Source organism: Cyprinus carpio, chromosome A2 (genome assembly GCF_018340385.1).
Source record: "Cyprinus carpio isolate SPL01 chromosome A2, ASM1834038v1, whole genome shotgun sequence".
Lineage (NCBI taxonomy): Eukaryota > Metazoa > Chordata > Actinopteri > Cypriniformes > Cyprinidae > Cyprinus > Cyprinus carpio.
In genome coordinates, this window is record NC_056573.1 from 11,531,177 (window position 1) to 11,548,909 (window position 17,733).

At 37.8% G+C, this 17,733-nt stretch overlaps 1 protein-coding gene across 2 annotated transcripts in view; it reads right to left on the minus strand.

Moving 5' to 3' along the window:
* The window catches only part of LOC109107148 (ras-responsive element-binding protein 1-like), a 30,864-nt gene extending 13,827 nt beyond the window's left edge, over positions 1–17,037 (minus strand). Inside the window, exons 1-2 of one of the 2 annotated variants that reach the window (XM_042772922.1) lie at positions 16,648–17,037; positions 4,127–4,215 (exon numbers count right to left, since the gene is read on the minus strand). In XM_042772922.1, the coding sequence (XP_042628856.1) occupies positions 4,127–4,130 (4 nt within the window). In that variant the 5' untranslated portion in view covers positions 4,131–4,215; positions 16,648–17,037. Of the gene's footprint in view, positions 1–4,126; positions 4,216–8,701; positions 9,190–16,647 lie in introns of those variants that run through there. The other variant, XM_042772925.1, reaches the window with a different exon arrangement.
* Between the last annotated feature and the right edge of the window lie 696 nt (positions 17,038–17,733).

The window sequence follows — 17,733 nt, forward strand, 5'->3', positions numbered from 1 at the left end:
CTTTATCAAAGGTCAACTTCCTCTTTTAGCACATGTGCTTCTTAACTGTTTTCATGCATTCAAATAGACAAAAAAAAGGTCAAAAATCAAACAAACCACCAATTCTAGATTATGAGCATAAAAAAGGACTGTGTTAAGACTGCAAAAGCCCCCAGTATTAAAGTAAATTTTCATTTGCATGATGGAAATAAATCTCTTTCAATGGCTGACCAAAAAGACGCTGTTGAGGTTTGGATGTGATTTGCATGTGCCATTTTTAAATGTATCTACACTACCGTTCAAAAGTTTGGGGTCGGTAAGATTTTTTAAAATGATTTTGAAAGAATTCTGAAGGCTGGATTTATTTGATCTATTAATCTTAGTGACCCCAAACTTTTGAATGGTAGTGTACATATTGTATTTAAAAAGCTAAATTCTTCCCACAAACATCTCAATTTGAACTGAGCTCTACGCATGGTGTTGTCTAAAAGTGAAGATAGGAAAAGCACTGGCTGTGGACTGTTTGAGGCAGCTGTGGGAGTGTGATACTACAGCGAGAGAGGCCCATCCCAGTGAGGGGGGTGGTGCAGGGAGAGAAAGATGAACGACACATACGTGAGAGCAAAGGAGGGGAGGCAGAGATGGAGGAAAACGCAGAGAGAAGAGTGAAATGTGAGAAAAGTGCAGAGAGAAGACTGGAAAAGAGAGTCGGGAGACTGGGTGCATGTTCACACGGGAGAAACTTGGAAGTCTTTCTGCTGTGAAGAGAGGAACAGTAGGGGGGTTGGGTTGAGCGGCAAAGCAGGAAGTGGCTGTGAGAGCAGTGGAGGGTAGACGGCGCTTGTCTGCTGTACTCTCTCGTGCTCTAACCATGCGGCCCTGCTGCAGTTTGTGTGTGCCGTAGCAGGGTGTGATCACCTCCGCTGGAGGGGGAAGGGTAGGAAATCCCCCTCCCAAACTCTGCTCATATACTAACACTGGTTGGAAAAGTGAGGACGGAGGAGCCTGATTATCCTTTATTTCCATAAGGATTCAACTTTGAGGAAAGGAGATGCACATATTCTGCAGTGGAATGCACCTTTTACATCTTACACTGGAGGTCACCAGGTTGCTAGTTAGCACTGCTATATCAAAATTAAAAAAACAATTATTAGTGTACGAGTCGAACTCATTTTGAATGACTTCAAATTCTGACCACAAATCAAATAGATCAGTGAAATCTCTATAATGTTACTTCTCATTTGCATGAAGCTCTGAACACATCCAAGATTGCATCACCAATGGTCGCTGTTGCTAATATATAGACAGAAATGTCCACTTTCGCTGAAAACAAATGACATCTGGTCAACGTGTTGCTGCAGATCACTATGAGAGGCAAAATGACGTTTCCCAATGACGCGCATATTTGTGCTAATTTATTTAAAAATCCACTGAGGATCATTTAAAAGCTTGCTTGCTGAATTAATGTACACATATCATTCAAAATAAAATGTTTAAAAAAAAAATAAAAAAATAAGAAGGATAAATGGATAATTTAGAGTGTGTACAAGGCTCAATACAGTAATCAGCCTCACAGGTGCTGCATGTAAGTGTTGCAAGCTGAGATAGCAATACAGCATAGATCCAGACATTATCTCAGATTAATGAGCTGTTATTAGCCAAGCATCTTTGGACTAATTGAGAGGATTGAAGACTGTAATTCATTAGCTAATAATGACAGATGGGCATCACAGTTAAACATATCATTATATCGTTCATAGGACTAATATAATGGCAAGATATTTGGTATATGAGGGACAGAAAATTTAATGAATGGCAGGTGGTAAATACAGAATACAAAAAGTATAATTCAAAAGCAATATGCAATAATGTTCAAAACATAAGATTTTTAAAATGTTTTTGAAATGAGTCTCTTATGCTCACCAAGGCATTTGATCACACTGTTTTTGATCAAAAGAACAGAAAACGCATTAATATTGTAAAATATTATTATTACTTAAAATAACTGTTTTCTATTTGAATGTATTTTAAAATGTAATTTATTCCTGTGATGCAAAGCTGAATTTGCAGCATCATTACTCCAGTCTTCAGTGTCACATGATCCTTCAGAAATCGGTCTAATATGCCAATCTGCTTCTCAAAAACATTTCTTATGTTTATCAAAGTTGAAAACAGATGTGCTGATTAATATTTTTTGTGGAAACTGATGCATTTTTATGAGAATTCTTTTATTTATTAGATACATAATTTCTTTGTAACATAATAAATGTTACTTTTGATTCATTTAATGTGTCCCTGCTGAATAAAAATATTCATTTTCTTTAAACAAACAAACAAACATAAAAACACTTACTAACCCCAAACCTTTGAACAGTAGTGTACAAGTAAACCAAAACATGCTGCTGTGATGTTTTAATGTTGTGAGCGGTTGCCAAGGTGTTGCTATGAGGCCACTCAAACGTTTTTTTTGTGGTTGTTATGATGGTTTGTATGTTGTTGGTGTGGTGTTGTTGGTTGCATCCTGGCCCGAGTCAATCAAGCCAGTTTCCAGGTGCCATCATATTCTCATTCCTAAATGATACTTCAGATTAGTGTTTTTTTAAATCATGTTAAAGCTATGCAAAGTAAGCATGAGCAATAATAACAGTAACGTAAATGGTAATAACTAAAAAAAAAAAAAAACATTATACATGTGAAGAACAAAAAGGATAAATAAAATAAAGGAGTGCTGATGCTCTGATAGACACGGTCCAGGCAAGCACATGACCTCTTACATCTACAGCCTATAAAAGTGTCTTAGTTAAAGGGAGTGTGGGGATTATATAGACCTTCCCTCCTACCGGGAACAGATAACACTGGATAATGATGAGTCCATCTGCCCCTGAACATCACTCTCTTTCACACACTCACACTTCAAGGTGAAACAACAGGAATCAGAAAAAGAGGCATACAGGCTTATCCATGGAAACTCTGAAGAAAATATTAGCTCTGGTCCAAAAATGAATGATTGGCCTATATGACAACTACCTTCTTAAAGCAGCATCGACAGAAAACCCCTCAGTGTTGAATAAAAAATAACTAATTTCTCTCACTTCCACCACAATTTTTCATTGAATCGTTGCAATGAATTCTGGGATTGCACCACTAGGTTTTGGAGCAAAATGTTCCCAAGGAATACCCCCATACTGCATGAATGCTCACAGTAGATTATGATTTTATTCAGAGTGTTCTTGACTGTTTTGTTCCGCCTTTGGTTCATAAGTACACAGAGGAATGGAAAGTCTGACCCTCCCTCCCTCGCTCGCCCCTCCCTCCCTGTTCCACCAGAGAGAAAGCAGGGAACTTGTGCATTTCCTGTTTGGTGTGGTGGCTGGGAAGTTCTAGGGAATGCCGAGCCATTCTTCTCCTTTGCTTCCTCCTGTTCTTCCCTGTCATCATCCTCCATCTTACAGACCATCCTCCATCTCACTCACTCAACCACTCCTCTCCACCCAATCCATCCCTCTCTTTCTCCCGGACTAATTTTGGAAAATCAGCAATATTTTATGGGCCTTACTATATTTATGTTATTGTTACTGTCTGTCTGACCTAAGATGGACCAAATAAAAGCAAAAGCAAGGGTCTGGATATTTTACAACTTATTACCATATTTTTCATCAAGTGATATAACATTGATATACCAATACTACTTGAACCAAAACCTGCTTTTCACCTTAAAATGTACTGATGTGATAACCATAATAATACGGATGGTACAACAGAAATCCAGATGATGAATCAGAGTCCATGGTAAGTGGCACACTAATACAAATCACTGATAACAAACATATTAAATAAAATATAATAACATGCAGGAACTTCTGAAATGTCCTTTTCACTACAATTGATATGGTCATTCATAGTTTTTACTTGAACACCTATAAATTTGACAGTATTTTATTACCGTATATGGTAGGATAATTTAGAGTTAACCAATTAACTGGATTTTAAAGCGTTTTTACATTTTTTTCCTGTAAAAATTAGAACTTTTTTAATATCATATGGATTAAGAGATCTGTTATAGGCCTGACATCTGAACCCAACACCTATGCTGCAACCTCACACACACTGAAGAGTCAGTAGTGTCAAGTGTCTTTTGCATATTTACCCATTTTAAGGTCTGGGCTAAACACGTCACTGGGTCATGAAGCCACAGGGTCACAGGCGCAGGATGAGGGACAGCGACCTCTGCTCATACTGAAAGAAAGCAAAACACACAACCACACACAGTTACTACACAAAGCAAGTGTTACACCACAAGAAAGCCATATAAACAAAGTGAGTGTTGTTTTTAAAAAAGCACACATTAACCCAAGAGTTAAAGGGAGCCAAGTCACTGAGTAAGCATGAAAACGAGGTGTTTCCCCTTCAGGGTTAAAGTGAGAAATCTTTTCAGACTAGGAGCGGCTGGTGGATTCAGAGTGTGTTTTCCCATGAGATGAGGTCCAGGAAGAGACAGCGACCTGAAAAGGCCACATGAGAAAGAGTGACATCATTTCAGATGTGCTCTCTTTAGTGTAAAGGTAACAGGAGAGATCCAGCCTCAGGCCTCTTGTTCGGCTGGTAAACTGAAACGCGCCGCCATCACATAACACAAAGTCACACACACTGCCAAGTTTCCTTTCTGGTGGGTGCAGGAGCCAGTGCTACAGGCGTCTGTAGCATTACTACTGCTTTTACAATAGCACATCACAAGAGCTGGTATTAAAAGACCCAGGAACAAAAGGAGACAGAAGAGGATGAGGGGATAGAGACAGGATGGAGTGGCGGATGACGTTATGGAGATGGATGGAGCTTAGGATTGCCAGGATGTGCAAAACAGGCTTATACTAAATTATCAAGTCAGGAAAAACATATGTGTGTCTGACAGTCTTACATGTGAAGTGGGATAGAGTGCACATTTACACAGTGGTGGACATTTTTATATAACAAAGAAGCTAATGGTCTCATGCTGCTATACAAGTTTGAGACCCGCATTTGTTTCCTTTTGCACTTTTGTGTCTCCTCTTAATGAAGTTTTTGTTTTGTGATCATGTAAAGATTTTTTTGATTTTGTTAAAAACAATGCTACAAAAATTATGATAGTTAAAACCCCTTAACTGTCACCGTCCCACCTGTGGGACGCTTGGCGCTCTTTTTTTTGTTGTCCTTTTTCTCTATAAAATCTTTTAGTAATCATCATAAATTATATATCATTTGAAAGCTTAGAAGCTTAAGATTCATCCTCATCAAAAAACCATTTTGAAATCGGACATTGTGTTACCATGGAAAATCGTACTTTAAAATCTTATGGCGGTCTCCTCCCCTTTAGTGGGTAGTGTCAAGTGTCATATTACAAAATAAGGCATTACGGTCTTTTAGAATCAAAAATGCATTTTTTATAATCTTGGCAACAAACATATCATTGGAAAAGGTCTGAGTCTCAGGATTCCATATTTGGTGTTTATTTTGAAAATTGAAGTAAAAAAAGGTTGTCCAGAGAAATCTAGAGAAAAATTCATTGAAAAAACAAAATTCAAAGGAGTGCATTTTGATGGCTCCCAGTGGCTGTTTGTGGTATGACGCCCTAAATAAAATCTCACAGGAACCTCAGTTTTTTTTGTCATATCAACTTCAAATTTGGAACATAACTTATTTAGACACAAGGCTTTAATTTTATACCAATTTTAGAGTAAAACCTGTTATGTAAAATATTTATAATAAATAAAATAAAATAAAATTAATATAGCGCCATTTTATTTACAGTACATTTAATGTTTCTATAACTTTTTGATACTTAAACTTTTGAGAAAAAAATCCACTTTTGCCAAAATCTGCTAATTTTCTTCTTTAAAAAGAGACCAACCTTACGTCTATATTCCAAAGTGTTCATAAAATACAACAATTTAAGTCTGGATAGTGCACTTTAATGCCTATTTTAAAAATGGGGGGTGACAGTTAAGGGGTTAAAAGATTTTAATCAAACTATATGGTAGATGAAAATATGATGAGAAAAAAATAAACTGCAAGATATTAACAATGTAAAAAAAAAAATGTTTTTAGGAGAGGAAAAAATATTTAAAGTTTGGACTGTTAGTTTTTTTTTTTTTTTTTTGTCATTTATACATTTTTGTCATTTTGCACATTAATGTAAACCAAATGTTATTTACACTAAATAAAATGTCTTCCTCTGTTAAAATTACACAATTATTCAAAATATTATTTGTAAATAAGATAAAAAAAAGCAATTTTTATTCAACAAGAATGTTGGAAAAGATTTCAAATAAATGTTGTTTTTTTCTATTCATCAATGAATTTTGGGGAAGAAAAAATAATAATAAATAAATTTTTTGTTTATTAGGATTGTTTGAAAATGTTTAATGTAATTGTTTGCTGAAAATTCAGCTTTGATATCACAGTAATGCATTTTACAATATATTTAATTATTAATTGAATATTCAATCAAATTATAATTATACTTCAAACTTTTACTGTTTTTTTTTTTACTGTAAAAGCAGACTTGTCGAGTAAGAGATGAATGAAAAATGTTCTTGATACTAATTTTTAAAAAGAAGTGTATATTGTATTTTATTCAATTTTTAAAAAGAAGGTTATTGGGTTTATTTTCTAGTGAGTAAAATTAGAAATGTATACAAATTAATAAATATAAATGTAAGCAAGACAGAAAATAGAAAGACTTCTGCGCACTTTGTGAGTGTAATGCTCTTCAGAAGGCCGAAACGACAGTGAAACTGAAAAAAAGAAAAGAAAGAGTGTGTGTGTCTGAGGCAAGAGTGTGTCAAAGCTCTTGCATCCCTGTGTGACAGGCACAGGCAAGTGTTGGATTGTGGGCAGGTGTTTGCTCATGGGGCTATCGCGTTCTGCTGGCTCTACACTCCACACTGTTCCTGTATCAGTTTCAGCGTGTGTGTATATGTGTGTATGTGTGTTTGTGTTGAGTGGGGGAGGTGTCAGGGTAGAAGGGTCTCGCTGGGAATGGGGGCTACAACACTCCATGAACTGGGAGGAGGATTCCTGACACGAGGAGACACCCAGAGAAGGTTTCTGGTTAAACTGGTTCTACTGCTCAGCTCTCTGCTCCCGTCTCTCTCTCTCTTTCTCTTTGGGTGCTTCTCCTCCTCCAAACTGGAGAACCAGCTGTTGGGCACCTGATTGAGCTGGTAGACCAGCTTGGACCAGCTAGACACCAGCGATCATGTTCCAAAACACAGCTATCACTGGTTTCAGCTGGATTTTCCAGCAGGTGAGGGAAAAGTGAGAGACCGAGACAAATCAAGAAATGTGCTTGATTGGAATGAACACAAGGGGTTAACGGGGAGGAGGAGGGGGGGCATATGAGGCCCTTGGCAAAGCAGCACTCAGCTGTCACTCCAAACAGGTGGCCCTGATATGACCTTTGGCTTCTATTGCATACAGCAACCATTTTGTTTCAGGCAATCAAGCCAGAAGCTCCAGCAAAGCCCATGACATCACACATGGAGGATGAACTGCTGTGAGAGGATGTGCTTTATTTGTGTTTGGCTGAGGGATGCTCACAGTGTGTGATGCACAAGCTACTGGCTAGTGCATACTCCTAAAAAACAGGCCTAAAAACATTTGATAATAGGGATGTACTGGCAAATTCTGGGCGATACTAATAATTTGTCATTTTACGGCTGATATTTAAATATAAATACTAAAAACAAGTAGTAAGCTACAAGTAGTGTTATTTTAGTATCAATGGTATTCGATTCTAGGTTCTGTTAATATTTAAAATTAGTCTTTATTTTTATATTTTCGTTTTTATTTGAAAGTTTTAGTAATTTAGTTGTGTCTGTCGCTTTAGTTTTTTTTTTTTTTTTTTAAGTATGACTATATAGTTTTTAGTTTAATTATCTTTAGTTATTTTAGTACTTCATCTTAAACTATATGAAAATGAAAAATGTTGCCTTGGCAACTAGCTAAAATAAAAGTAAAATAAAAGTAAATAAAAGATATATATTTAATTTTAGTTAACAATAGTAACCATACAAGTTTATTTAGGCATCGCAAAATTCTAAAGTACAATATGAAAAGTAGATATTCAATTTTGAGATTAGCTATAGATTACATTTAATCATGTTAGTAAATTTTTACTATTTTTAAGCATTCATTTTATGTGAGCATTAGATGGTGGCAAAGAACGTGTAAAATGTAAAAACAGGAAAAATAAACATGAATAATTAAATCTCAAATTTTCACCAATACTGATACACTAAAAAAACATAATTCGGTACTGATATATTGTGCATCAAGTGATGCATTGTGTCAATGACATTTCAGCAACTAAAATATTTGGCTATAGTAAAAATGATAATAAAAATACATAACATTTCTTTGGCTGAAATATCAAGAAGCGGTTTGTTGCGAATACTACAACTAGTTTAATTTATCAAGCGAGAACACAAAACTCAGCCCATCAAGCCACATGCAGATCCTCTTTTAGTCTGTGCTACTGGAACACAGCAGTCCATGCACTGCGAGGAGACCCTAACTTCCTCTGTCACATACAGCTGCTGTGCCGTGATGCGACTCGCTGAACTGCCACCCATTTCCAGCACTGTGCATTCCAGGCTATTTAAAACTCAATCCCAGTGCAGATTTACCCAAGCATACACTTCTGGTCATTATTTCACAACCCCCCCCTGATCTCTCTCCATCTCACCGTCTTTCTCCAAAAGCCATCTTTAAGGGCCACTCTTCTGCAGTGGAATGAACCGTTTGGTGAAGGATTTGAGGTTTGAGGCCTCACAGACAGCCACTGTCTGGGGCCAGACAATACAGTGTATTCCCAGTGAGCTGAAGTAGGTCAGAAAGTGTATTTGGCAGTGTTACGCATGTTTACGCTCGCTGTCTCTGCTGCAGAACTTGCAGCCTCCCGCCTGCACGCATGCATGCCAGCTCCCTCTGCTTCTAATGTTGTCTGTTATATCCACCCCAACCGGCCCTCTGTCCTTCTCCACCCACCTTCAACTGAGTCCTTATCATCAGACACAGACTTTGTCTATTCAGCACGCCCACTCTTGTGCATCTGAACGCGGGCATGCATGCATGCACGCAGACTACTTCTGCATAAAATAAGTCACCAATAGAGCTTAATTATAAACTACACATGGGTTTTTCATTTCTTTGAGAAGGAAGCATACATCTAGCTTCTTACGATCAAATGTGACCATCTCCTCAGGCCTAACCTGATCACAAAACAGGGCCGCATCACTGACCTCTGGTCACCATAGAAACCACTATTCACTAACTCCACAGAGTCCCACCCCGAAGCCCCGCCCCTCCTCGAGGGCCCTGTCGTTTAATACGGCCAATCCGGTTGGAGCAGTCAGGTGACACTGCAAGGCTTATTTGAGCGAGTAACTGCTGGAAACAGCCGGAGGTTGTCTGTCAACCACATGGCGCATGTCAAAAGCTAGAGAGGAGAAAAGCAAACTGCCTTTGCGAAAATAATCCACTGTGCTCATTCATACACAACAGCTTTCGCTAAAATAAGTGAGACTTTGTGTTGGAGTGGCTTTGGTGCCAGTGGACAGACCGTTACTGTGGGGGTGTAATGTACAGGAGACCTTTACAGTGCAAAGATTGTTTCCATCCAACATTAGCCGTTAAGATTAACTAATGTAACGGATATAAATATGCACAGTTTTACAGCAAAATAGAAATCGTATGCAGAGAATCTGATAAGAAGGGCTTGGAAGCCCCTAAATGTTAGTAAAACCTTCACAAAGTCATATGCATGTGCATGCTAATCCCTCTCTCACCGTGGTCCCCCTCATAATCTTCTGTACTTTGCCTTGGTGAGCACACTGATCTGGGACCAGAAACCATCTATCAGTGCAATTTAAATTCAAGACAGACGGGAAAAAATAAATAAATGGCTGCATGGTTCTTCAGTCATTTTAGCGGTTTACATATGTTCACACAAACTGATTCACACTACATTGCAAAAAATAAATAAGTACAATTCTTAAATCTAAATTATAAAAGATTTACTTTAGAAGCAAATTACATAATATAAAAAGTCCTGTTTTCTGGGAAATGTTTTAAAATTAAGTAAGGAAAAATATGGTAGTGGGTTAAAGGGTTACTCCATCCCAAAATGAAGATTTTGTCATTAATCACTTACCCCCATGTCGTTTCAAACCCGTAAAAGCTTTGTTCGTCTTCAGAACACAATTTAAGATATTTTGGATGAAAACCTGGAGGCTTGAGACTGTCCCATAGACTGCCAAATAAATAACAGTGTCAAGGTCCAGGAAAGTATGAAAGACATCGTCAGAATAGTCCATCTGTCATCAGTGGTTCAACCGTAACGTTATGGAGCAACGAAAATACTTTTTGTATACGAAGAAAACAAAAATAACGACTTTATTCAACAATTCCTCTCCTCTGTGTCTCTCCACATCAGCGTAGGGCCATTTTGGCAAATCTGAGCTGTACACAGGTGGCATACGCTCTTCTGTGTCAGTCGCGTCACAAGGATACGTTTTTTACATGTATTTACGCTTTGGTTTGAAAGCAAACAGCGCATCGGCACAGCGCAGATTTTTCTGGACCTTGACACTGTTATTTATTTGGCAGTCTATGGGACAGTCTCAAGCCTCCCAGTTTTCATCCAAAATATCTTAAATTGTGTTCCGAAGACGAACGAAGCTTTCACGGGTTTGGAACGACATGGGGCTAAGTGAATAATGAAAAAAATTTCATTTTGGGATGGAGTATCCCTTTAAGAAAAACTAACTTTTTTCCCTTTTGAATTAAGATTATTTTTCTTATCCCACTGACAGATTTTTTTCTTGTTTCAAGTATAAACTCACTTAACTTTTTATATCTTAAATCATTTAGCTACTTTTGATTTAAGAATGTAAAGGCATTTGTACTGAAAAACAAGACAAAAATACAGAGGAGCAAGATTAATTTTGTAGATCTATTTGTTAAATTCATAATCATGAGGAGAATACAAAATTATATTTGTGTGTTAGGCCACTTTTTAGGGTTTGTTTCTAAACTCCTAATTGTACGTTACATGCTGGCTGTGTAAATGCAGATAACACAGACCTCTGCGCAGCTGGAAAGGGTTGGCCAAAGGTAAAGCATCTATTTACTTTATTTGGTTTTTAGTCTGTCCTATCTAATGATTATCTCAATCATAGCTGTTTGACTGTGGTGTGGCATACTCGCATTGTTAGTAGCCCAAACGAAAGAAAATGATGCTTAAATCAAGTGGCACGGCTGCTCACAAAACTGCATGTTTTAAGAGCTGCATTTACACAGCAAACATGTAAACAGAATAAACAGTACACAATGCTGTGATTGGTTTAGGATGGGGGAGGGTACGGGGGAGGCTCTCTGATTAGATTGAATTAGCTTTTTTAGTTTATTTGGTAAATAGTTTTACATATTATAAACAAAAGGAGGACATATGTAAACCCCATCATCCAAAACAAACAATTAAACAATCAGAGAACATCTACCTGAAAGTACTGAGTGTGGAGCGATGGAGGGCACTGTGGAGCAAGCTGTCCACTTTAGAGATAAAGGACATTACTATGTCCTAATTTTATCATGCATGTTAAAATTATGGTTTTAATATACAGCTCACTGTAATAATGACAATATGCTTTAGATACATCACAGCCTTGAAAGCACAATTTATTATAGCTGGTAATACTGGTGGATTCTCATTCTAGAGAGCATCTGATTGGATAAACATCTGTGTAAGTGCAGGAGGAGTCTTAAATATCTTTGGTCCCATTTCCCAAAAATACTGCATATTTCTTCATATGTTAAAAGTTCATTTTAAAAGTATTGCATATTTTGAGAATTGCATGCTGTCAATAACTTCAAAGCTAACGGACATGGAATATAAGCCACAAAACTGATTTTTTATGTCACCGTCTTTAAGACTGACAATCAGAATAATTAAATACGTACTCATAAGTGTTGATTTTGCCTCTTAAAGTTCTTTGTCTGATTCTAGTATGCTAAAAGAACACGTCCCATACTCTGTGATAAGCAGGTTAATATTTACTCGAACCCCGAGATGAACTGGGCTTCAAAAGACCTTTGCCATGTTTCGCATGTTTTGTTTTCTCTGTCCTGTTCTGTCAGGAATCCTCTCCTCCTCAACAAGTTTTTGCAAGCGGTGATTAGTTCATTTAAATAGTAATAAACTCAAAATAAAACTTGGAATACAATTACTTTAGGGTTCAATTGATTGATCAAGCCTGACAATCCTTTAGAAATGAAATCAGTTTTATTAAAACCTTTTTCTTGCTTGGGCACACATACTTAGAAACGGTTGTGTACGTACTATTTGCTTGCAAATGTTACGTAAGCTGCTAAATGTGAGTGTGGGAAATCTGCTTTTTACATCATTTTGTTTAAAGTACTGAACACTTAACATAGCTGGACAAGGCAATAGTAAGTGTGTATTATCAGACACTGGCGAGAGCCAGGATGGTGGACAGACACTTTCACTGCAAACACACTGCATGCCTTATTTTCTAAGAGCTGGAAGAGACGGGAGCGGCCGGGTTTCTCCTCCTGAAAGGGCGCCATTTTTGCCTCATTGTCTACGCCGCTTCAGGGCATTTTGGGAGAGGCTGCAAGAGAACTCCCTGAATCACCTTAATCTCGTTGACTGAAAACAGTCAACTAATAGCATCATTCAGCTAGTATGACTTCATAACCTGTGTTTTTTTTTAAACAGTCCCATTGAAAAACAACTTATAAAGGTACTAACACATTATGAAAGCTCCACTGAACATGACATCAGATGATACGGGATGATCTTGTGATAATGTGGCATGAAGTGCTCACTAATGAGATGGATGTGCTGGTGAATGAGTGTGCTTTGAGTTACATCACCACTGACTGCTCATGTCAGGTCATAACTAAGTCAAATTTCTCTTAGATTTTTTGGATATTTGACTTTTAGCAACCCCTATACATGATACAGATGAATTAGCCACAGGCATATTTTCACATCTTTCAATTGTTTGTTCAGTGCTTGAACACGAAACTGGGAAGCCTACAGCCTACAAAGAATTCTAGTACAAGACGAACTGGTTCCACAATGTGACTCGACCTGCCATCTTCCCATTTCTGTCTCACTCCTTCATTTTAACAAGAGCGTTTCTTCAGCATCTCCGCCTCCCTGCGCAGTGCTCCCTCTCTAGAAGCTATCAAAACTTCACGCACTGTGGGCAACTGCCAGCTGACAAAACTGTTTAGTCAGCAACAGAGGCAGGGTGGGAGAGAAGGGGCGGGGGAAGTAGCAGGGGGAGGCAAAGGAGGCCTGCGAAGCCGTATGTGATCTGTCTTTTTCTCTCACAGACAAACGTCAAAAAGTGAAAGCAAAGCACGCAATCCTTCAAAAAAGGAGTGCTAGCCAGCTAAACTATTTATTATTGTGGTAAACCATCATAGTTTGACTATTATGACCTGTTTGATTGACTATCACACAACTTAATACTCAAACTAACAGGGTTAGGATATGCTACCTATTGTTTTGATCTTTTTCTAACTTCCTCTATCCACACAGGCTGCTCTATTTCCTGTCATCCATGTCTCGCTGACACCAAAGCATTTTCATGAGGACTCAGGTTTTCTTTACTGCACTTTATAATTCAAAAAGTAAACAGTGTAGTCCAGAGATGCCCAAACCTTTTACTACGAAAGGCCAAACTTGATTGACAGTCATGCTGCAGGTTAAATTAATTTATATTCTCTGCACTTCAATGCCAAAATACATATGAAAAATGTTAAAACAAAAGTTTATTGTTAAAAAGTTTTTCACCCTCCTGTTTTCCAAACCTGTATGACTTTCTTTAGTTCTATTTTTATCCACACAATGAAAGTGAACAGGGTCCAAAACAATAATGGATCCCACTGACTTCCATTATATGGACCAAAAAAAATAAAAAATACCCTGAGATATTTAGCAAATTATCTTCTTTAAGGTAAAGAATGAAAACCATACAGGTTTGGAACAACATGAGGATGAGTAAATCATGTCCAAACTTTTTTTTGGGTGAACTATTCCTTTAAAAGAGACCACCTTTAACAGTAATTTTTTGATTTGGTCATAAATGAAACATTTTTAAAGACTGTCTCTTAAATACGAATGAAACATCCAAATAGTTAGCATCCATCTACAAACTAACTTTCTTAACCCATACAGTGTCTCACCCAACACCCCAGGACCAAACCAGGCTTCCCATTCCCTACGAGGGAGAGGGAACATAATCTTATCTAAAATAGACAGGTTAAAAATAGCTCCAGAGCGAAACAGGACGCTCATCTCTACCCCTGGATGAGTGAACAAAACACCCATCACTAGAGGCAAAAGACCAATCGGTTTCTCCATCCAGTCTGGGACTTCAACAGTCTGGTCCCTCTGTCTTTACACTGTGTAAACAGTCCCAGTTGGGCATGTTTGTCCAAGGAAGTTTACTAGGGAACCCCCGAGAGTTGATTTTAATGAATATATATTAATCAAGGCTAATCAAGATGTACCGACAGTCAAAAAAACATTTCCAAGGCTGCGTCCCAATATTCAAATAGACCAAAACAAAAGCAAAAAACAAATCCATCCACTCAATAGGGCTGTTGAGACTTTTTATATACTTCAGAGTGATTGCATACAAAGTGGAGTAAAAGCTGATGGCCCTTTTCTATCACTATCAGCACGGCAGCTCTGATGCTCACAATAGGTTTTCTCTATTCAACTCTGGCGACTCCCTGCTGAGGACAGAGGAGATTACAGCCCAGGCCACTGGCTGCCTGTTCACTAGGACATGCCTTTGAATTTTCAATGGTCTCCTTGCTTTACACGTCTGAACAAACACATCTCCACCCTACATCAGCCGGCATTGTGAGAGGAGCAGCTATTAGAAAAATGAGAAAAGGAGGATTTGTTTTTTTTAACCTTGCCTCTCTGCTTGGGGAAAACTGTAAATGATGATTAAAAAAAATCTTAAAGTATTATATTGTTATTGTTAAAGGCAAAAACATGCACACATTTTTGCTTATATAAAGCAACACAGAAACAAAAAGGTACATTCACACATTGGTTCAGAATACATTTACAATGGTTTAATCTTTAAGATCACTTTGAGATTGCACAAAGGATAGCGACTTATGTCTTATGTCAGCGACGTTTCTCAAAACTATATTATGATGACAAACATAAAACCTCTAAATCAGAAGTTTTCCACATTTACAGACCCAAGAACTTCTTGTATAAAAACATATATTACATTGTACACTGCCTATTAGATAATCCGCTAGGAATGCAATTTAATTCTATGTTTTATATAGATTGTGGTGTCTTCGGACCCCCTGGTTGTACATTATTATACAACATAGCTTACAGTGATCACCATAAAACCACAGTGTAATATCTCAGCAATATCTTCAGATTACCAACTAAAGAAAAAAAGTCCTTTATTTACCTCTAAAAGGTTCAAAGTACCTTAAGGGTACATATAACTACTCTAAGATAGTAATATACAACTTTAAAGGGAAGATAAGGTACAAAGTTGTCCCTTTAAGGTTACTGGCCCTTTGCATTTTTTTAGTGCATGCATGGAATATAAGTTACTGTACAAAACAACCATGATGTAGTTAAAAGTCAGCAGATAGCGAGGACGGAGCGAGTGAATGATGCTGCCACTGCAGGCCTCCTGGAGCCCAGTGTTGAATTTGGTAAAGGAATGTGAACTCCTCATCCGGATCTCTGCACATTCTGATTCTCCAAAGAGACACGAGAACGAACAGAGGATGATGGGAGGAGGGCGCAAGCACGGTCAGCCTCTATCAAAACACCCGCACGTACAATGATGCATCCGAGTAATTAGTCGTCCCAAATTAAGATGGTTTCAATTGTATCGTCGATGTGGCTGTTCAGTTCAAATATAAAAGCCGACATTTCTTGTTCGGTTCATCTCATGCAGCAAACCCAACCCAGCGATAGTCACGACGACAGCGAACTTCCTCCTTTAAAACTTTTGACATTCCCAAACATTAAGTTTGCAAAGTGCGACTGACGAAAGAATGGCGATTTGATGAACAATAATAACTTGTCGATGGTGAAGAAAAGTCGAAAGCACAAATAAAACGTAAATGCAACATGTCCCGACAAGGTCAAAATATAAAGGGAAGCGTGTCCAACCCCCCACGCGCTAGCCTCGATCAAAGTTCAGATGTGGATGCTTCGGTTCACTATAAAATACTCACTTTTGATGACAATATATGAGCTAAACTTAGTTTGTTCAAATGGGAGATGAAGCCGTATTAGTGAGACTGAATGTAAGGTTGATTAAAGAGGTGAAGTTAACTCAGGTATGCTGGCTGAATACATGTGCGCTGGTTAGACGCGACTGAATTCCTGTAGTCAGGCGTTCAGCCTTTGGATGCGAGAATGAAACGAGGAAGCACAAACCCCGGGCGAGGAAAAAAAAGATCGGACATCATCGCAACATCTTCGGCCTTGCAAGTTTAAAAACTTCCAACAAAGTATCCATCCAGCAAAGTTTGCGATCGGCAGGATGGTGAACGTAAACAACAACAACAACGTGTAGAAAAGTGCTCAATACTTACGCTTGACTTTGTCGGGGCTGGGCTGACTGCGCTGAGACATGGTGATGGTGAAAAGAGATGATGGACTTCGAAAAAAAAACTGCAAACTTGTTCCGGAGAGCGATCAAAATGGCGTATTTGAGGATGTGCAAAGTTCGCCAACTGGATACTTCGCATCGCCCACCGTGTTAGCTCCCTAAAGGAATGATGGCCATCGACACTTCCGACGAACGAGGGTCAGAAAAGTCACTTTTTCCTCAAAGTGTGTTCCTGAGCGCTGCTCAGTGAACGTGATAAGTAGACGCATCACGTGTTGCTCTAGTCTCCAAGGGGACGTGTGTTACTGAGGCTGCCACTGGAGTTCAGCTGTGAGCATCTCTACGGGAGGGGTGGAAAACTTCACTCCTCCAGCCTCATCCGATTGATTATTCACGACAGTCACTAGATAGATATAGATAGATAGATAGATAGATAGATAGATAGATAGATAGATAGATAGATAGATAGATAGATAGATAGATTTGATGAAGCAACAAGTGTCTAACAACAACATGGTCTTTTAAAACATTTTGAAGACGTACAAACAAATAATGCATATTTAAAGGTACATATATAACATATTGTGTGTAAACAAAAAATAATAATAATAAATAAAATAAAAAAATTATATATATATATATATATATATATATATATATATATATATATATATATATATATATATATATATATATAATATAATTTTTTTATTTTATTTATTATTATCATTATATATAAACAGTTGTTATTTTATGTTGCGTAGACAATAAACTTGGTGACGGGACCGCACTGTGTGATACTGATGAGGCAACACACGTCGCGCTTTGGCGCCTTCCTGCTATCACAAGACAAACACCTGTTGGTCGTCATACTATAATGGAGCACTCGTCATCTCAAAAAAATATTGTGGTAGGGCATTTAATAGTCTCAGAGACAAACGAGGAGTTAAATGTAAACGAAAGAAGAAATAATTTTAGGTAAAGCCCACCTTTATATGAATTTCGACAACAGCCAGGAGTAAATCGTTGCTCCATGAAATTTAACTCAGTATGCAAAGATTATATATAA